This window comes from Podarcis tiliguerta, assembly GCF_965153285.1.
Source record: "Podarcis tiliguerta genome assembly, chromosome: 6".
Classification (NCBI taxonomy): Eukaryota; Metazoa; Chordata; class Lepidosauria; order Squamata; family Lacertidae; genus Podarcis; species Podarcis tiliguerta.
In genome coordinates, this window is record NC_139539.1 from 6150790 (window position 1) to 6172789 (window position 22000).

The window sequence follows — 22000 nt, forward strand, 5'->3', positions numbered from 1 at the left end:
AGCTAAGAAGAAACTCGGACATAAGCAACTAGGACCTTACCGAGTTGAAGCACAGATCAATCCGGTGGCCTTCCGGTTGACACTTCCGGAAGGATCCAGAATGCACCCAGTATTCCATAGGTCGGTGCTCACGCCCTACAAAGCACCTCACCGATTTCAGGCGCAGGGCACGGCACCAGACCCGTATAGGGAGGCCCCCCCAAGGAGGGAGTCGCCAAGAAGAGAACCCATCAACCAGGTCACAGAGATTTTGGACTCGAGATGGGGGGAGGAGGGAGTAGAATATTTTCTCGCAAGGGAAGGTACCCCGGCCAGCGCCAACAGTTGGGTGCCGGACTATGCCCTGGACGAGCCTCTCCTCAAAGAGGAGTTTCATGCCTTGTTCCCACACAGGCCCATGCCAGCCGAGTATTTCGACGACTGGCTTTTCACACCCACGCTTTCTACCAGCACGTTCCAGGGATTCACATCGGACGAAGAACCAGCATTAGAAACACGTTCACCGGAGGGCTCGCCCTCGGGGTTTGCCTCAGACCGCTCGTTTTGGTGGGACAATCGAGGAGAGGAGAGGTGGCTGAGGGGCCCTTGGCAGGGAACGGACCCAGAGGGGAACGAGGGTGAGAGGGACATGGACGTGATGGGGGAGGACGTTGGGTTCGAGCATGGCGGCACGGAGATGGAAGCAGAGGAGAACGAGGTCGGCGAAGACATGGAGGACGAGCCGGATTTCTCTAACTGGATGCACGCCACGGGGGACGAACTGTATCCACCATTCACCCCCACAACGACGGAGCACCCAGCACCCCCGCCGGAGGAAGGGGAGGGGGGAAGGGGGGGCTTCGAGGGGGGGATGGATGTCAGGGGTTCAGGAGCAGAGTCACAGGAGAGGGAAGAAACGGAGAGCGAGGGGGAGGAGTCGGAAGGAAATGTCAGCGGCGACAGTAGTCCGAGGTCTCTGAGTCTCTCCAGTGACTCGGAGGATTCACAGAAAGGGGCCCCCATGGTCAGGGCAAGGGGGACACCTCGGGAAGAAGGGGCCAGAGGGGACTCAGAGAGTAACAGCTGGAAATCCGGACCAGCTTCCCCCCCAGAGTGCAGTAGGGGGGAGGAGTCCAAGGCATCGGGATCAGGGAGCGCGCAGGCAGAGGGAGAGCGTGAAGCAGGAGTGGCCACACCCTCGTCAGGGAGCGAGGAAACGGTCATCAGGAAAGTTAAACGCGCGCGCGCGCCAAGTTCAAATGTACAGGAGGGCGGCAAGGTGGGCAGCCCGGGTAGGGAGCCAGGTCCTAAAGCACGCCGAAGAGAGGGGGAGGAGTCAGAGGGGTCCAGCTCTGCGTCAGAAGAGTCCAGGAGGGAAGAGACCCCGGGGGGTAGTAAGACCCAGAGGAAGAGAGAGAGAAGGAGGAGGTGGAGTAAGATTAGAGTTTTAAGCTGGTGCACAGGGGGCGGAGATCCAGATAGAGCTTCGCCGGTCTAAAGCTCAGACGTAGAGCTGGGACGCTGAGATTTGTAAATGGAGACTATTCTTCAATAAAGACTTTGATACTGTACTACCGGCTAGCGTTGGTCCTTGGTGAGCTGGGACCCGGAGCCAGCTCTGACACTATGCAATATTTTTCTTTACAGCATTGGACTTTCCTTTCGCTTCCAGGCATATCCGCAACAGAGCGTCCTTTCGGCTTTGGCCCAGCCGCTTCATCAGCTCTGAATCTCCATGGAGTTTTCTTGGCGGGGATACTGGAGTGGCTTGCCGGTTCCTGCTCCAGGTGGATCACGTTTGGTCAAAACTCTCCACTATGACCTGTTCATCTTGGGTGCCCTGCACGGCATAGCTCATAGCTTCTCTGAGTTATTCAAGCCCCTTCGCCACGGCAAGGCAGTGATCCATGAAGGGGCTTAAGGTTATAGGTTTATGTAATGAAATGTAATGAAATATGGAAAACTCAATAAAAATTATTATTTAAAAAAAGTGAAAAAATCCTGGACTAGAAACTCAACGGGCATGGAAAGGACTGACAGGCTGATAGTTCATTCTTGATAATATATACTCCACCCATCCAACTGGCTTGCCCCAGCAACTCTGGGTGGCTTCCAACTATTTATAAAACCACAGTAAAATGTCAAACATTAAAAACTTCACTCAACAGAACAGAACTGCCTTCACATGTCTTCTAAAAGTTGCATATTTGTTTATCAGATAGTTGTTTATTTCCTTGACATCTGCTGGGAGCCTATTCCAGCGGGCGGGTGCCACTACCGAGAAGGCCCTCTGCCTGGTTCCCCGTAACTTCGCTTCTCGCAGTGAGGGAACTGCCAGAAGACCCTCAGAGCTGGACCTCAGTGTCAAGGCTGAACAATGGGGGTGGAGATGCTCCTTCAGGTATACTGGACCAAGGCTGTTTGGGGCTTTCAAGGTCAGCACCAACACTTTGAATTGGGCTTAGAAACGTACTGGGAGCCAATGTAGATCTTTTAGGACTGGTGTTATATGGTCCAGGCAGCCGCTCCCAGCCACTGCATTCTGGATTAGTTGTAGTTTCCAAGTCGCCTTCAAAGGTAGCTTGCTTTCACATTTTTAAAATTGCTATTTTTATGTTTCTCCTGCTACCCATCTTGAGCCCCATATGGTTGATATAAATTTGGATGACATAAATTTAACAAACACATGGAAACCCAGTAGCACACTCAGCACACTCAGCATACAAGGGCAAGGCAGGATCCCAGCTGAGACCCCAAAGAGCCCCAGGAAGAATGGCAGATGAAGCTGATGGACTACATGGAATTGGCGGAAATGACTGGCAGAATCCGAGACCAGGGAGAAGAGTCGGTGGAAGAAGACTGGAAAAAAATCAGAGTATATTTACAGAAATACTGCAAAATTAATGAATGTTAGAAGAATGTGGGAATGAAGTTATATGGTTTTAGCAGAAATGTTATAAAGAATTAAGCAAAAACTGATTGTTAACGGGCCAAGTGGAAAATTTAAAGTTAGATTGTGTTAAGATAAATTATAGAACAAAAAATGGAGAAAGATAGAAAGGATTTGCTGAAATAGCTAACTGAACTAGAATACAAAAAAGGGAGGTGTGAGGAGGTCGATGAAACAAGTAAATGAAAGGTAACGATAAGGAAATGGTGGATGTGTTTTTAAATGTTTTTGTTTTTTGTTGTTCTGATGTATTTTTGTTGTTTTTTTCTCTCTCTTTATGTATTGTTTCAAATCTTGTATTGTTTCTTTTTTCCCTTTGTTTCTTTTCTGTAATCATTAAATTTCCAATAAATGCTATTTAAAAAAAAGGAGAGACCCCAAAGAGCCCCTGCCAGCCAAAACAGGCAGCACTGGCTTTGGTGGAACAGTTTCCTGGCTCAGAGCAAGAGTTTTTCACAGGTACTTTTTGTCCCTTGGCTAATCTCACCACTGCATGGAAGCCAAGCCAAATTGTGTGGAAATACTGGTTCGGGACTTGCTATAATCAGAGAGATGGTTCTGGTTCCTGTTTTCTAGGGCTCCTTCTCCAGAAAGCTCTTCTCGAATTTGGCCTGTTTGAGCCTCTTGCCAAGCTAGAAACAGGATGGGGCCAGAGAGTTCTCATGAATGCAGCCATCTTGGAGCATCACGTGACTTGTCATGTGTTGTGCATTAGCCCACGGGCCACATCCAAGATGGCAGCACGGCATGTCACTCAGACTCAACTGCCATCTTGAGCAGCTCTGCTCTCGCAGAGTATTGGTGCCCATTTCGCATCAAAATGGAGGCAAGCAACCTAGCTAGCCTTGTTTTGTACCCAACTGATTAGTCCTGCAGACATTGCTAGATTATGACTCCCATCATACCTCATTATTGGCCTTGATGAATGGAGCCGGTGGGAGTTGGAATCCAAAAACATCTGGCAGAGGGGAGACAAGTTCCCTACCTCTGAATTATCTACCACTTTCATTTCCTTAGCAAGGTACCCATGTTGTGAGAGGCGTTGGGAATCATCTGCTTTGACATTTCTCCTAAAACAACAACTCCTGAGAACGCTTCATCCTCCAGCTTGTTTATATTTCAGAGTGTGAATCACAGAGCCCATTTGCAGGAGATGCGGAAGGCACAAACAATGTGAAAACACACCCAAATCAAGTTTCACATGGCCTGGAGTCTCACTGAAAATGTTGTTGCTTTTTAAACTCGAGGCACCAGCTCCCATGTAAAGCTACCGCCGCTGCAAACAGTCTGGCCAGAAGCTAAACTGGTGGATGAGTGCACTTAAAAAACTCCCCCCCCCCCCACTAAATGCATCAAAACTGCAATGCACAATAGAATAAACAGCCCAATTACAAATCATGGTATCCTGGAAAATGGGTCATATAATATCAAAAACACTCCTTTAAAGGATTACGGGTAAGTAAAGGTGTGGCTCTTAATTAGAGTTTTTTCTCTGCATTCCAAAATTCCCTAAAGCTTCTCCATTCCTCCCCAGCTTTATTCCTGCTAACTCTTCTGCACATAAAAGCCATTCTCTCCATTGAGGAATGCCCAGTACTGCCACACCTCTGAAGTCGAACGGAATCCGTTCCGGAAGTCCGTTCGACTTCCAAAATGTTTGGAAACCAAGGCGTGGCTTCCAATGGGTTGCAGGAAGCTCCTGCAGCCAATCGGAAGCCGCCGAAGTCGTGCTGGATGTTCCAAAGAACGTTCGCAAACCGGAACACTTACCGTATTTTTCGCACCATTGGACGCACCGGACCATAGGAGGGGGAGAACAGGGGGGGGGGATTTCTTGTTCCCCCCCTCTAAAACAAGGTGCGTTCAAGGTACATTCACCAGAGCTTGTGGGGCTGGCGGTGGGGTGAAGCGCTGCTTTCCCCCACCGCCAGCCTCAAAGATCCCTGAAGCCTTTGGAGTGCAGCGCCCCGCTGCCCTGCAGAGGCTTTGTGCACAGCCATCCCCAAGCTAGAACAGTGAGAGGGAGCCCTCCGTCTCACTGTTCTGGCTTGGGAATAGCCTTGCTAGCTTCTGCAGGCAGCAGGGTGAAGGCTGCCCTGGAGAGGTTGTGCGCGCAGCCGTCCCCAAGCTAGAACAGCGAGACGGAGCGCTCCGCAGTGCTCCGTCTTCCTGTTCTGGCTTTGTGCTTAGCGGCGCAGCCTGTATTCGCTCTATAGGACGCACACACATTTCCCCTTAATTTTTGGAGGGGAAAATGTGCGTCCTATAGAATGAAAAATACGGTATTTCTGAGTTTGTGGCATTTGGGAGCGAAAACATACAAGTACCAAGGCGTTTGGCTTCCAAGGTATGACTGTATTTTATATCCTGTATAAACTATTGCAGCTGCAAGGCTCATACGACACAATGCTTCTTTTTCCTAAGGGCTACCCCCATCTGGATAAGACCGTTTTTAAAAAGGTTGAGCTGGTTTGGTGGCTAAAAGTGTTGGACTGGGACCTGGGAGTCCAGGGTTCAAATCTCCACTTAGCCATGAGGCTCACTAGCTGCCTTTACTGTCTCACCAGGAGACAAAAGTTGGGTCTGTGCAGTGGCGTAGCGTGGGTTGTCAGCACCCGGGGCAAGGCAAGTAATTTGCGCCCCCTAACCTGTGGATTTTAGTAGGGGCAGAGAGCTGCGAGTGCGAGCGAGCGCCCCCCAGATGTTGCGCCCGGTGCGGCCGGCCCCCCCTGCAACCTCCACGCTACGCCACTAGGTCTGTGGCTTATTTAACACAAAAGATGGTTGAACTGCTGGGTTAGTCAGGCATGATTGACACCAGTTGTCAACAAGACACTTGAAACTTAGCTGAAACATTCTCTCTTTTTTTTAATAAAATAAGTTATAGTAAATCTTTAAATTAAAATACATTGCCTCTAGGCTCAGAAACGCTCTTGAGCACGTAAAAAAAGGCAGCAAGCATCTCTCGTCATCCTTTCCCAAAAAATATGCTCTCAGCCACGGCCTCTGATGGAAGATGAGTAAGAAAAAACTGTAGTGCAGTGCGATAGTCTTTTTGCAAATGTTTGGGGGGCGTATTTTGGGGGGGTTAAGGTGCAGTGCAGAAGCCTCTTTCCCTCCAGAGTGGTTCCTTTGCAAAAGAGGAGCTTGCTATGAGTCCAGGAGGTCTTCCTCATCACTCCAGTCGGGAGGCGCATCCGTGCCAAAGTATCGGTCTCCAAAATTTCCTAGAGGGCGGCAGGAGGGAACGGGAATTAGGAAGAGCAACGAGAAACCCTTGTGCACGTAGGAAGTACGCTGAGCTGTGTCTGCGCTATTCAGAGATGTGCCCAGAACGTTCCCATCTGGCAAAAATCCCCAAATCCTTCTCCTAGATTCTCATTCTTGCAACCCGTTTCACGCACGTTCAGCAAATCCTAGAGATTTGCCACCTTCTCAAGGTGGTGGCAGGAGCGTGCTTGAAGCCTTGCCCACTTCTCGGGTGTTAAATCTGGCAGAGGAGACTCTCTTGGGTACTTCCAGCACCCTCGGAAGTGTGGGGAAAGCTAGCCCAGGAGGAGGAGGAGGAGGAGGAGGAGAAGAAGAAGAAGAAGAAGAAGAAGAAGAGGAGGAGTTTGGATTTGATATCCCGACTTTCACTCCCTTTAAGGAGTCACAAAGCGGCTAACATTCTCCTTTCCCTTCCTCCCCCACAACAAACACTCTGTGAGGTGAGTGGGGCTGAGAGACTTCAAAGAAGTGTGACTGGCCCAAGGTCACCCAGCATGTGGAGGAGCGGGGAAGCGAACCCGGTTCACCAGATTAGGAGTCTACTGCTCTTAACCACTACACCACACTGGCTCTCACAGAGGGCTTTTTCTGAGGCAGACCCTAAATGGTGGAATTCCCCACAGAGATGAATCTCCATTGTCCGGCTTTTGTCATATGCTGAAAAGAAGTCTGCTTTGTGGGACTCACTGGTTTGCCCTGGTTGGAATTATTTTTCTTGTTTTTACAACTATTATTATTATTATTATTATTATTACATTTCTATGCCACCCATCTGACTGAGTTACCGCAGCCACTCTGGGTGGCTTCCAACAATTGTAAGACCACAGTAAAACGTCAAATATTAAAAAACTTTCCTACACAGGGCTGCCTTCAGATGGCTTATTCCAGGCATAGGCAAACTTGACCCTCCAGAGGTTTTGGGACTACAACTCCCATCATCCCTAGCTAGCAGGACCAGTGGTCAGGGATGATGGGAATTGTAGTCTCAAAAAAACATATGGAGGGCTGAATTTGCCTATGCCTTCCTTATTCAAACTGTCTGCAGCTAGGGGGGAAAAACCACAATGCTAAGAAACGACCCCGTATTTTCTGCATCAGTGATGGTGGTTAGGAATTATATTATTGCTTGCAAGCAGCTCTGAGCCATCAGAGAATGAAAAACTCAAAAGCTTTTCCAGGGATCCGACAACCGTAAGAACATAGGGAAGAGCTGGTTGCTGGCCACTCCAGTCCAGCATCCTGTTCTCACAGTGGAAACACACAATTGGGATCTGAGCATAAGAGAAACTCTCCCCTCTTGAGGATTCCAGTAGCGGGCATTCAGAAGCTTCGCTGGCTCAAGACCAGGGGCAGGACCTCCTAACTCTGGCCACTCACCAATACCAGGGATGATGCGGAAGAGGTCGTTCACTTTCTTGTCCACGGCGGTCGTGATGATCTTCACCTGCGGGAAGGCGTAAGCGACAGAGTGGACGCCCATCTCGGCCATCAGCAGGGAGAGGAGGAAGATCTTGTCCTCTGGGACGTCGTGGTCCTAAGAGAAAGAAGAGGGTTTCGCCCATTTAGTTTCACTCCCCAGCTTGCCCTCTGGCCCTCTGGGTGTTACGGAACTACAACTCCCAACAACCCTGGTCACTGGCTGTGCCTGCTAGGGCTGGTGGGAATTGTAGTTCAGCAACATCTGGTTTTCCCACACCCAGCTTATGCTTCAGGCAGACAGTCAGATGAAATATTCAGCATTGTTCCCTTCATTTCTAATGTTCAGAGGGGAGAGCTGTTACCTCTTCCCTTCCCTCCCAACAGCCTCTTCCCTTCCCTCCCAACAGCCTCTTTCCTTCCCTCTCAACTGCCTCTTTCCCTCCCTCCCAACTGCCTCTTTCCCTCCCTCCCAACAGCCTCTTTCCCTCCCTCCCAACAGCCTCTTTCCCTCCCTCCCAACTGCCTCTTCCCTTCCCTCTCAACTGCCTCTTTCCCTCCCTCCCAACTGCCTCTTCCCTTCCCTCCCAACTGCCTCTTTTCCTCCCTCCCAACAGCCTCTTTCCCTCCCTCCCAACTGCCTCTTTCCCTCCCTCCCAACAGCCTCTTCCCTTCTCTCCCAACAGCCTCTTTGCTTCCCTCCCAACAGCCTCTTCCCTTCTCTCCCAACAGCCTCTTTCCCTCCCTCCCAACAGCCTCTTCCCTTCCCTCCCAACAGCCTCTTTCCTTCTCTCCCAACAGCTAAGGCAAAGCGGTCCCACACCACCTGCCTCCCTTACCAGCAACACCCTCACAGCCATCATGGCTGCCGCTCCTGTAGAGACCGTACAGTCCATGAGGATCACGTGATCTTCACTGATGTCCTTCGGAAGCCTCAGATAATGCAGCTGGAGAAGGGAGAAGGAGGAAGGGAGCGTTCGGAGATGGCAAGCAGGCAGTGAAGTGTCTCCAGCAGGACTGCCCTGCTCATTCCTTGCATAGGGCCACCCACACTGTGGCCACCCACATCCCCCAAGACAAAAGTTGGCAAGTACCATCAAGTGAGCCCAGAGGTGGATATAGACTAGGCCAGTCTTCCCCAAACCTAGTGTCCTCCAGGTGTTTTGGCCAACAACTTCTGGAAAGCTCTAGGTCAGAGAAAGCTGCAAAGCATTGCATTGTCGGCAATATTAAGTTTTAATCATGCCCACTCTACACCACTGCCCATTGTGGCTGGGCTGATGGGAATTGTAGTCCAAAAGATTTGAAGGACACTCAGCTGGCAAAGGATGGACTACACAAAATTAATGGACTCCTTCAATATCCACCTGATCTCTTTGATCTAGCTGGACAGGACATTGGGCTGGCCTGTATCTATCGAGTAAAACTGCTTAAATATCTTTGTTATCACTCTGCTTCCTCATCATCAGCCCTCTTAAAGTAGCGTGAACTATGCTGCCAAAGAACAAGATGCTGTATAATAATAATAATAATAATAATAATAATAATAATAATAATGGGTTGTATCAAATGCAAGTCATGCTCAGAGTAGACCCATTGAAATTAATGGAAGCATCCGTTTCAATGGGTGCAGACCCAAAATTTAGTTGGCCACAACCCACTTCTAGCTAGCCCTTGACCAAAAACCCAGGACGGGTTACAAAAATATCAGAATTAAAGACTGACAATGGTATCCAAATAATATCAGTGTAATGCTTGCACAACAGAACTTTCACCCTATGCGCACCCAAAGCCCTTCCCAAATCTGCTCTGGATGGGTTGGGGGAGCCCCTGGAACAGGTTTAGGGGGTGCAAGGCAGAAAGGAGGGGAAGTTCTCTTGCAGGAGCACAGATCCTTGTACTGGAAGGACACGTTAGCCGGATACCGCCCCAAACTCAGTCTCATTAAAATCATAAAATAACAAGCCACAAAACCGACCAATAACCGTATTAACAGGCCCACAGTGCGGAGCAACAATGCCTTGAGCTTTGAGGGTTTGGGATACCGCTAGAGAGGTGGCCAAGTAGCTCAGGCCACTACCAAGCCCTTGCACCATACCAGGCCTGGGCATTTACCTCTGGCTCCCCTGTATACCGGTTGGTCTGGATGAGGATGGTGCCGATCCGGACATCCTTACAGACGGCCCGCAGTGCTGGCTCCATGGTCTCCCCAGCCCTCAAAATGGACACGCCAGTAATCTGGAAGACAGAGGACAAGGTGGAAACCCGCAAGAATAATTCCTCCAGCTCTCTACTGCCAGTGTGGTGTAGTGGCTAAGAGCGGTGAACTCGTAATCTGGTGAACCGGGTTCACTTCCCCGCTCCTCCACATGCAGCTGCTGGGCGACCCTGGGCTAGTCACACTTCTCTGAAGTCTCAGCCTCACTCACCTCACAGAGTGTTTGTTGAGGGGGAGGAAGGGAAAAGGAGATTGTTAGCCGCTTTGAGACTCCTTAAAGGTAAAGGGACTGCTGACCATTAGGTCCAGTCGTGGCCGACTCTGGGGTTGTGGCGCTCATCTCGCTTTATTGGCCGAGGGAGCCGGCAGACAGTTTCTGGGTCATGTGGCCAGCATGACTAAGCCGCTTCTGGCGAACCAGAGCAGCGCACGGAAACGCCGTTTACCTTCCCGCCAGAGCAGTATCTATTTATCTACTTGCACTTTGACGTGCTTTCGAACTGCTAGCTTGGCAACAGCAGGGACCGAGCAACGGGAGCTCACCCCGATGCGGGGATTCGAACCACCGACCTTCTGATCGGCAAGCCCTAGGCTTTGTGGCTTAACCCACAGTGCCACCATCATCCCCTTGAGACTCCTTAGGGTAGTGATAAAGCAGGATATCAAATCCAAACTTTTCTTCCTCTTCTTCTTCTATCTCACCATTCTGCATTTCTTAGAACGTGGCTGGGCTAAGTAAAAAAAAATCACCTCCAGCTGATCAGGCAGTGTCGTTTGTCATAAATGAATACAAAGGAGTCGCTGCCTTGTTCTTCCGTTTTCTGGCGAAGTTCTGTGGAGTTGTGTTCATGCCCGCCTTAGACAAATGAGTGAGCTGAAATAGAGCTCTGCTCTATTTCAAAGTGGGTCTAGACGAGGTTCAGTTTGAAATGGGATTCATTCATAAAGTGGGCCTGCAAGTTCCAAACCCTTTCCAAGTAGAAAGCTTCTTTCATTTGAGAAGGGAGGGGGTAGCTGGTGGGGAGGTGGGCTTGCCAGAGACAGGAGAGCTCTTTCCATTCAGTTAAGTGGAAATCAGGCTGCAGGATAGTACAATTTCCCCAGGACAGTCGTTTCCTGCCGGCAAGGTGGGTACTTGGAGTTACTCTGCCTTCTACATTGAGTTGGGAGGCAGGGGAAACGGCAGTCCCATGATCCCTGGCAAGAATTGTCAGTGCATGCTTCACCCTCTGGTAGTGTGGGTTTGTTAAGGGATGTGGTTGGCGCTGTGGTCTAGACCACTGATCCTCTTGGGCTTGCCGACTGGAAGGTTGGCGGTTCGAATCCCCGCGAAGGGGTGAGCTCCCGTTGCTCTGTCCCAGCTCCTGCCAACCTAGCAGTTCGAAAGCACACCAGTGCAAGTAGATAAATAGGTACCGCTGCGGCAGGAAGGTAAATGCTGTTTCCATGCGCTCTGGCACTTGTCACAGTCCTCCGTGCACCAGTAGCAGTTTAGTCCTGGAAAGCTGTCTGTGGACAAACGCCGGCTCCCTCGGCCTGAAAGCGAGATGAGCACCACAACCCCATATTCACCTTTGACTGGACTTAACCGTCCAGGGATCCTTTACCTTTTTTTACCTAGTGTGGCTTTTTGTGTGTGTGTTTTCCTCTAAGAATACTTGATCAAACGCTGAAATCTCCCCACCGCTTCACTCCCAAGCATTCTCAAGAATTATTCCTTTTTTAAAAAACCAACACCAATGTTTTTCAGGAAGACTCGGTGGGAGTTTGTCATCCCACCCAGCTGTTCTCCGATAAATTATCCCTCTTTTTCAGGATCCTGGAAAAAGAGCCTTTATTAAAGTGATACCAATTGCATTTGAATTGAATCAGTTAATTAATTTTAAACTGAGTGAAGCTAGGCAATTAATCAATTAGAAAAAAAATCTTTTAAACAGCAGAAAACCTTTTTCTTGCTACATTCTCCTCTTGCTTCCTTCAGTCGTTGGTGTCTTCTCAACAGAAACTGGGCCTGTTCTTTCCTTTTGGGTTATGTCTCAGGTTTAGTTGGGAATTCCATTCCACCCTTTGCTGCAGATATGTGGGATTGTTACATGTCACATGTCTGTTCACATTCCAGCACAGATTGCTGGAGTCCCGTGAGCGGAACATCCGCTCTGTATTGCTTTTGTTTTCTCTCCCTCTGAGAAGAACGACAAGGAGAGAAGCCATGTTTTTCTTTGTCCTGATTTATGTATCATAAATGCGTAGTTTAGTATAGTATCCACGCCTCGGGCCTGATCTGTTGTGTGTTTGCTGAGAAATGTGTGCTGTTGCATGCACAGAAGAATGAGTCACAGACGAAAGTCTTAGGAGGATGACTGATGGATCTCCAAAATGGCAAGGCTGAGAAGGGACACGATCCGGCTGGGGCCAAGCCAGCTGGCTTTCCATCCCACGGTTCCAACACTCTCCAGGTGCACCAGACTCAAGGATGCTCAGACCCAGATGTGTGCTATTTTTAGGAGAAAGCTGTCCAAAAGCTCCAAGTTATTGAAAACTACTGAATGTGCAGATATAGAAACCCAGGGGTCACTATTGTAACACCGACAGGCGCAGGAGTGACTGCGAACACAGCACCTGTCAAAGGCTTCAGCAAATATCCCCCTCAAAACACCGCAATGCAAAAAGAGAGAGCTAAGATTCGTCCCAAATAGAAGATGCCACATGCAGAAAGCTGGAACTGTGGATCAAAACAGGAGCAGGTTTCACACACCCCTGGTTTTCTCCGGACTCTGCTTTGAGAATCCTCTGCCGGCGACACTTACTTGCTTCCCACTGTAATTTCGGCCTTCATAGTCCTGCCCTTGCGGGGTCTGAACTGTGCAGGTCTGGAAAGGCAACGGCACACAGGAATTAATATGGAATTTGGGCAGGGACAGAGTCCAAGTGAGAAGTACGGAGCTCATCAGTGGCAGAAAAGCAGAATAAATTACGCAAAACAAACAGACATGTGCATTGAAAAAAAAACAACTTATGCAGGCTGCAAATCCAGGTTTCCTTAGGGCAGAATGCAAGCGCCCATCCCTGAAACCATTTCTATCCAGCTCTCTTCCCAGGCCACAAAAAGGGTGCAGAGAGAGGGGGTGAGGTTCAAGAGGATTTTATGAGCAAGAAGGTCACTTTTGGAGGATAATTAAGTTTAGCCTGATATTGCTTCTTTAAACTGTGTTCAGCGAGAGAAGAAAACTCATCTCTGGACCTGAATACCACTCCGTTTGTGGCATCGCCTGCCCTCGAATTTTCTTCTTAGATTTAGGGCTGAACGGAACTTTTTCCAGGTCCACCTTCTAGTTTGAAATCCATGATTTCAGGTGGGGAAAACCTCATTCCCCCAAAGCCCCCCAACTCTGCTTTTCTCATAGCTGTTTGATGCTGTTCACAAATAACCTCCCTGCCTCCCAATCTGGTGCCAAATCAGCCATTAGCCCCTCTGTATTTCCCTCAAGGGACGCGGGTGGCGCTGTGGGTAAAAGCCTCAGCGCCTAGGGCTTGCCGATTGAAAGGTCGGCGGTTCGAATTCCCGCAGCGGGGTGCGCTCCCGTTGCTCGGTCCCAGCGCCTGCCAACCTAGCAGTTCGAAAGCACTCCCGGGTGCAAGTAGATAAACAGGGACCGCTTACTAGCGGGAAGGTAAACGGCGTTTCCGTGTGCTGTGCTGGCTCGCCAGATGCAGCTTTGTCACGCTGGCCACGTGACCCGGAAGTGTCTCCGGACAGCGCTGGCCCCCGGCCTCTTGAGCGAGATGGGCGCACAACCCTAGAGTCTGTCAAGACTGGCCCGTTCGGGCAGGGGTACCTTTACCTTTATTTCCCTCAAGTGATTATGCACTGGAGGCAACATTGCAATATAATGCAACCAATCAGATTTGGCGGCCAGCACCTGTTACTTAAGGGCAGATGGGCGCCATTTTGAGTGAGGGCAATGCCTCTTCTAGAGGTCACATGGGTGATCCCAACCAATGAAAAGGATGCAAAATGAGCACACTGCCTACTCCCTACCAATGATGCTGCGACAAATCACCCCAAAACACGGGATCCTCTTTCAAAAGAATCCTGATCCCTTTCAACTCAGCCATGCTTTGGAACAGGGGTCAGCAGACTTTCTCAGCAGGGGGCCGGTCCACTGTCCCTCTGTGGGGGGCGGGGCCAGACTATATTTTTGGGGGGGAAATGAATTTCTATGCCCCACAAATAACCCAGAGATGCATTTTAAATAAAAGCACACAATCTACTCATGTAAAAACACGCTGATTCCCGTACTGTCCGCAGGCCGGATTTAGAAGGTGATTGGGCCAGATCCTGCCTCCGGGCCTTAGTTTGCCTACCCGTGGTTTGGAAGAATGCTTTGATCAGCCTACCTGGAAAGGCAGGAAGGACAGGGCATGCTCAATCAGGAGACGCATCAGCCGTTTGGAGTAGAAGATAAACTCATCCCGACTTGTCTCCTTGTCCCTGAAAGGGTAACGAAGAGGAGAGAAGGAAGGCATTAGGTTCATAGAATTATAAGAGTTGGAAGGGACCCGAGGGTCATCTAGTCCAACCCCCTGCAATGCTGTAATCTCAGCTAAATTATCCATGACAAATGGCCACCCAACCTCTGCTTAAAAGCCTCCAAGGAAGCGGAGTCCACAACCTCCCGAGGGAGACGGTTCCCCTGTCAAACTGCTCTTACTGTCAGAAAGTTCTTCCAGATGTTTTGTCAAACTCTCCTTTCTTGTCACTTGTGTGGCAGAGCACAGGAAAGGGGGGTCTGGAGGCGGATGCTCAACAGGCAACAGTTTGCTTCCTGCTCTCAATGGAGCAAGCGGCTCGCCAGGAGCTCTCCGTGGTGCTGAAAAGAACTTGGAAGAAGGCACCCAACTCACCGGATGATTGTGTGCATGCCTTTCACCTGCGGGGTGTTCTTCAGCACACTGAGAGTCTTGGGGAGAGGGTGGCATTGGTGGGCCGAGGCCAGTGCTGCCCTGAAGAAAAAGAGGAGAATTAAAGTCGTTAAAGGGTTCTTGGGGAAGTGCTGCTTCCTCCCCCAGCCAGAGAAGCCACCCCAAAGATCCCACTGCTTTCCTCATCCGAACAAACCACACAGACCTTTCGCCATGGCTAAAACACCCCATGGACAGGCTCAATGGGGAAGGGAGTCTTGTGGGATGTAAAATTACAGTCCAGTACAACATTCTTATGCAGGTGGCGCTGTGGTCTAAACCACAGAGCCTAGGGCTTGCCGATCAGAAGGTCGGCGGTTCGAATCCCCACAACAGGGTGAGCTCCCGTTGCTCGGTCCCTGCTCCTGCCAACCTAGCAGTTCGAAAGCACGTCAAAGTGCAAGTAGATAAATAGGTACCGTTCTGGAGGGAAGGTAAACGGCGTTTCTGTGCGCTGCTCTGGTTTGCCAGAAGCGGCTTAGTCATGCTGGCCACATGACCTGGAAGCTGTCTGCAGACAAACTCTGCCTCTCTCAGCCAGTAAAGTGAGATGAGTGCCACAACCCCAGAGTCGTCTGCGACTGGACCTAATGGTTAGGGGTCCCTTTACCTTACAACGTTCCTACAGTGGACATGTTAGGGGATGTTTTGTACCACTCGGGAGAAGACTTCCTGTTTCCTCCTGAGCTGGGACAGACTTCCACTGCATGTGACTTGAAGAGGGGGTGGTCTGTTGTACTAGCATGGAGAACCACATGGCCTCCACGTTCTGATCACTGTGTGTTTTCCATTTTGTACGTTGCTGTGTGTTTGGAGAAGTGACTGCTTAGTTGCAGTCACTTGGGACTAACTTCTATATGGAATAGTTCTAGTTGTTATGTAACCTAAGCCTGCCTTCAGGGACATGTCTGTGAACCTGAATGAATCTGTGAGTAAACTACTTTTATATTAACGTTAATCAGATTCTTGTGTTTATTCTTTTTAAGAGGGATTTTACCAGGTAGGAATCTTTTAATACTAAGACTTAGATGAGTCAGCAACAAGCTGATCGCTGCGTAATTTAAAAAGGGGGATGTTTGGAGCTCTGCTAGAATATGGAACTTGCTGGTGCAAGTTAGGAAGGATATCATGAAATAATATATAATCTCCTGCCTCCCTAATCATCCCCACAAATCTCACTCCCGGCCACCTCTCTTGAGTAAGTTATCGGCAGCGCTTAGCAGGGAGCCGTGGCTGAACTTGACACCGGAGGTTGGGCAGGGCGGAACCAAGGAGAACCTGCCAGATCAGGGCCAGGGACCATCTGGTCCAGGATCCTGATCTCACAGTGTCCAGCCAGATGCCTCTGGGAATCCTGCCCAGGGATCCAACCACAGGACCGACTCTCCCCTCCTTTGGTTTCCAGCAACTGGGTTTCAGAATATTGCTGCCTCCGACTGTGGGGTCAGGGCACTGGCATCCTTTGGGACGAGGGGCGGGATATAAATTAGATAGATAGATGGATGGCAGATAGATAAAAAGACTGGTGACTGGGAGCGGCCATTGAGACCACATAACACCGGTCTTGAAAGACCTACACTGGCTCCCAGTACGTTTCTGGGCACAATTCGAAGTGTTGGTGCTGACCTTGAAAGCCCTAAACGGCCTCGGTCCAGTATATCTGAAGGAGCGTCTCCACCCCCATCGTTCTGCCCGGACACTGAGGTCCAGCGCTGAGGGCCTTCTGGTGGTTCCCTCGCTGCGAGAAGCCAAGTTACAGGGAAGCAGGCAGTGGGCCTTCTCAGTGGTGGCACCCGCCCTGTGGAACGCCCTCCCACCAGATGTCAAAGAGAAAAACAACTACTAGAATTTTAGAAGACATCTGAAGGCAGCCCTGTTTAGGGAAGCTTTTAATGTTTAATAGACTATTGTATTTTAATATTCTGCTGGGGAAACCCAGCCAGATGGGCAGGGTATAAATAATTTATTATTATTATTATTATTATTATTATTATTATTATTATTATTATTATTTCAAAACAGCCTAAGGGGTGGATTTCTGTCTCCTGCAGGTGGTGGGGCGAAGGACAAAGCTTCATTGCCAAAATGAAAACTGGGGCCCAGCTTCCTTAGTCGTTGGAGGAATAAAAGGGTCAGGATGAGTCACATCTGAATGACAAACTGGTGGTTTTGAGGAGCGGCCGGCAGCTTAGCTAGCAGCTTGGAGGAGGAAGAGGAAGGAGGTTCTAATTAGGACACCCTTTATTTGTTCAACGCCAGGCTTTTTGTGTCCCCTGTGTCTGTGTGGTTGGTTAGGATGGACAAAGGGCCTTATGGAGATCCTTTCCGCTCGCAGACTCACACACGCGAGCCTTAATTCAGGGCGAGTGGGGGAAAAGAGGAACATTAAAACATGCACACGCAAAAAAGAAGCTGGTTAAAGGTTTGTGCCTTGCCAGTTTTGGGTCCAGGAGAAAGAGGTGCACACGCAAACAGAGAACCAACCACAAGCCAGTCGAATGGAAGAGGGTTAACCAGGAGTCAGGGAGATGGTACGGAGCTGTATGAATGCTTAGCAAGGAGCTAGAAAGAGTCTCAGATCTATGGACTTTTCAAGGGTTCTGGCGGAAGATCTCAAGGGAGCCCTTGTGCCCACGGGCGCCATGTTGTCAACTCCTTCATTACTTATTTGCTTTTGTGTGTGTGTGTGTGTGAATTTGTTTCTACTAAAGGATTTTTAAAATAGCAACCGCGGGAGACCCTGATCTGCATTGGGACCGTATTGGGAGGTAGAGGAACAGTTTATCCCTCAATGCTGCACCCCTGATTAATATTTTTTTAATCCCCAAATAGAAGCCAACAGAAGCTTCCCTTCCAGAACAAGTAACTGTTAGGGGGTATTTACTAGGACCATAGTGAAAAAGGGGGGGGGGAGTTTAAAGATTCATTCCTCCATTGCGAGGGGTTAGACTGGACGATGCTCAGGATCCCTTCCAATATAACATTTCGATTATTCTGTGAAATACTCCCTCCATCCATGCCATGGTCCCAATGCCAATTGCATTGGGATAAAACAGTCATAGAACAGCTTGGGGAGGGGGGGGGAGGGCCTTGATTCAGCTTAATGAGCGACAGCTGCTTGATCCCTCAAGACTGTTTTGTTGTTATTGTTGTTTCTGCTGTTTTTGTGTTCTCATCTGTTCTTAATTGTCTTTGTTGTACATTGCCCTGAGATGGTTGTTCAGGAGGCAATTAGCAAATCGATAATAATAGTACACCCTCCTGGCAAAAGGAAGGCTGTGCTCCAGTTCATAGATGGTTTGGGGAAGCGCAAATTGGGATGGGTTTGCATTGACATGTGACCCAGACTGAATTTCTGCCCCACGCCTTATATCCTGGGTACTACGGGACTACCCAGCTGTCTCGTATGTTAAGTTGCTCATTATGCTATAAACCTCCTGTTAGGATATTTCCGTTCCACCTTAAAAGGGAGCAGGCTTTGTGAGTCACAGAGTCTGCGCATTTCCTGTTTTCACAGGATGTTTCTGTTGTGTCTTTGCTTTCGTTTCTCTCTCTCTCTCTGCCGGAACTCTGAAGCAGGCAGTCATGTTTTTCTTTGTTCTGATCAACGCAGAAATAAACTTGTAAATAATGCTCTCCTGACTGCATCTTTCGCTGTGCATTATCTGCTGACAGAGCGTGCACGGCTCTGGAATGTGGCAAGCTATTTCTGGAGCTCGTGTCGCTAATTGCTGATACTGCGTGTCTGTGGGAGATCGATGGACGTCCGGAGACGACATGGAGTCATGATGGACCTTGTCTCCCTGGCAGTATCCCAACACCTCCCAGTGGCTTATAGCTGGGGGGTGGGGGTGGAGGTATATAACTTTCTTAATTAAAAAGATACCCCCGCTATAGGGGGTGCGCCGTCCCACACGGTAGATTCCTCATCATGCAGGCCTAAACCTAGACTTTGGCAAAAGCTTGACACTCGATTTAGTATTCAAACCAAACCAAAAGAAAAAAGGAAACAGTAAGTTGGAGGGTGCAATTTGATCCTCACATATCCCAGCGGAGTTTCCTCTGTTCATCAGATGGGAGTTGTAGTTCAGGGATGAGCCAAGCAGGTAACAGACAACCAAACACACAGAGAGACACGGATAACCAAAGAGGGAGGGAAGAGAAAATAAAGCAGGGAAATAAGAGCACTTAATTTTTAGAAAGGGGTGGGGGATTTGCCCTGGAAAAGCATCTTGCATCTCTTTTGCCTGGATGCAGAATCCTTGACCTGCAACAAAATCATTTGTATGGCTGGGTGGAGAGGAGTAGGAACGCCTAGCTTTGGCATGGAATTCATCACATGCGGCCCCTGGGAGGTTGCCTGCAAGGTCATGTGGCCCTCAGGCTGGTCCTTACCAAACCTTGCCCGCTCCCACACCAACTTAAGTCTCACAGGGTGTTTTCTGGCACAGCCTCTGAAGGATTGGACAGGGCAGAGATGTCAACTTCTGCAAGAGTTGGGAGAAGCTGTAACTCAGGGAATTCTCCCATAAGAACCTCTCAAGTGTATCAAGCGCCTTCTCGGTGATTCAGGGCCATTACTGCCAAAATAACATCGCATTTGGAGGTCTGCTTTATTAAAATAACCCAGTAGCGAGTGTGTTAAAACGGAAAGAATGTTCAGAACCCAAGAAGAGCCTGCAGGATCAAGCCAGTGGCCCATGTAGTTATCTCCTGCTTGGACTACTGCAATGCGCTCTACATGAGGCTACTTTTGAAGGTGACTTAGAAACTAATCCAGAATGCGGCAGCTAAGCTGGTGACTGGGAGCGGCCGCCGAGACCATGTAACACCGGTCCTGAAAGATCTTCACTGGCTCCCAGTACGTTTTTGAGCACAATTCAAAGTGTTGGTGCTGACCTTTAAAGCCCTAAATGGCCTCGGCCCAGTAGACCTGAAGGAGCGTCTCCACCCCCATTGTTCAGCCCGCACACTGAGGTCCAGCGCCGAGGGCCTTCTGGCGGTTCCCTTCCTGCAGGAAGTGAGGTTACAGGGAACCAGGCAGAGGGCCTTCTCGGTAGTGGCACCTGCCCTGTGGAACGCCCTCCCAGCAGATGTCAAGGCAATAAACAACTATTTTACTTTTAAAAGACAACTGAAGGCGCCCCCATTTAGTGAAGATTTTAATGTCTGATGCTGTATTGTTTTTAATATTCAGTTGGAAGCTGCCCAGAGTGGCTGGGGAAACCCATCCAGATGCACGGGGTATAAATAAATTATGATGATGATGATGATGATGATGATGATGATGTCCAGCATCCTGTTTTCAAAAGCGGCCAACCAGATGCTTGTGGGAAACCAACAAGCAGGTTTCTAGCCCTCTCCCTGTCCTGTGTTCCCCAGTAACTGTTTCTCAGAAGAATTGCTGCCTCCGACCACGAAAACAGAATACAGCCACCATGGCTTGTAGCCACCAACACCCCCCTCCTCCATGAATCTGTCCTTTCTTAATGCCATCCAAGTTAGTGGCCATCACTGCCCTCCTGTGGCAGGGAGTTCCACAGTTTAGCTGTGTGAAGAAGTGCTTTCTTTTACGATACTGTAATCTTTATTGTCACTGTCCCATACAGAACAACGAAATTGAAAAATCTACAAAGGACATTCAAAAACCAACAAGCCTGCTACCCCAGCTATCCCAGCCTGGTTAGCCCCTAAAAACTCTGACACCCCATTTTAAAATACAATATACTCCCATACAGACTCCTTACAATGTGTTTAAAACCAAAATCGCATTTGAGTAGAAACTGTTTCCCTAGTCCTAGTCTTTATAACCCTGTACCTTCTTCCAGAAGGCAGAAGCTGAAAGGGATCATTTCCGGGGTGCGCACTATCCTGCGCTATCTCTGCAGCTTTCTTATGGCACCTGGAAGCATAGATTTGATCCAAGGTGGGAAGAGTGCACCCAATTATTCTCTCTGCAGTCTTTACAACCCTGGACAGCGTTGTTTTATCTGCCCTGACTCTTCCAACATACAGCTTTATTGGAGGTCGAGGCCTGACGTTATGAAAGAGAAAGTCTTTCCTCTTTCCCTTTTCCATGCGTTAAGAACGTCTATCACGTCTAAAGCGGTCGCCTTTCTTTGCAGAGGAGGTTCTGCCTCTCCCTCCTTTCGCCCCTGAATTTTACACAGGTATTCGGCGCTTCCTGCCACCTCTTTGCTGTGTCTGACCGGTAGTGGAAAAAACTGATAAGCAGCCTTAAGCGGATGGTGTCTGTCTTTCTTTTTTTGGTCTTTTCCCTTTCCTCGTTCATCTATTTTTTAAAAAATTAAGTCTCGCATTTGGAAACCAAATCTTCTGCTCCTCCTCCTCCTCAGCCTTCTTCCCCGGAGAACAAAAACCCTTCAAAAAGGCCGGGTGACCAGCTCAAAAGACACACACAAATCCCCACAAAAAAAGCAGGCGGGGCGGTAAATGTCACCGGTGCCTTTCATTGAGCTCTATCAGAATCAAACAGGAAGCAGACAAGAGAAAAAGCGAGAAGACAGAGGAAGGGAGAGGAAGGAGCGCAGCCCAGCTGAGGTTTTTCAAACGCGGAGGAGGGCAGCCTTGAAGTGGCTTGACATTTCCAAGATGTGGGGGCTACTGTGCCCCCAGGCGCCTTGAGGGGATCAAGGCTCAGAGCTGAGGTAAGGCGTGGCAGATCCAAGGGGAGGGATCTATTTCTGGAACACCGTCTCCTAAAAACTTTTTCTTCTTCTTTCAGAAAAGCATTTCCAGACATATAGAAAAATGTGTGTGTGTGTGTGGAGAAAGCAGAAAGAGAAGTTGTCTCTTCTATTCGGCTGGGCTCCAATTATTTAAACGCTTTCTAACTGCTCCCTCCCAGCAATTCTATTCTTCGTCGGGAACGGAGATGTTCTGGACCTCCCCAATTAGCTGGTAACTCGAACAGCATAAACAGGGACGCAGGTGGCGCTGTGGGTTAAACCACAGAGCCTAGGGCTTGCTGATCAGAAGGTCGGCGGTTCGAATCCCCGCGACGGGATGAGCTCCCGTTGCTCGCTCCCTGCTCCTGCCAACCTAGCAGTTCAAAAGCACGTCAAAGTGCAAGTAGATAAATAGGTACCGCTCCGGCGGGAAGGTAAATGGCGTTTCCGTGCGCTGCTCTGGTTGGCCAGAAGCGGCTTAGTCATGCTGGCCACATGACCCGGAAGCTGTACGCC

General features: G+C 49.3%; 1 protein-coding gene across 4 annotated transcripts in view; it reads right to left on the reverse strand.

Annotated features, from left to right (window-relative positions):
- Positions 1-5777: 5777 nt before the first annotated feature.
- The window catches only part of UCKL1 (uridine-cytidine kinase 1 like 1), a 72509-nt gene continuing 56286 nt past the window's right edge, over positions 5778-22000 (reverse strand). For 2 of the 4 annotated variants that reach the window (XM_083447455.1, XM_083447457.1), the window contains exons 8-15: positions 18838-18857; positions 14739-14837; positions 14232-14325; positions 12641-12703; positions 9731-9853; positions 8455-8562; positions 7577-7733; positions 5778-6156 (exon numbers count right to left, since the gene is read on the reverse strand). In XM_083447455.1, the coding sequence (XP_083303581.1) occupies positions 6080-6156; positions 7577-7733; positions 8455-8562; positions 9731-9853; positions 12641-12703; positions 14232-14325; positions 14739-14837; positions 18838-18857 (741 nt within the window). In that variant the 3' untranslated portion in view covers positions 5778-6079. The remainder of the gene's footprint in view (positions 6157-7576; positions 7734-8454; positions 8563-9730; positions 9854-12640; positions 12704-14231; positions 14326-14738; positions 14838-18837; positions 18858-22000) is intronic. The other 2 variants (XM_083447456.1, XM_083447458.1) reach the window with 1 other exon arrangement.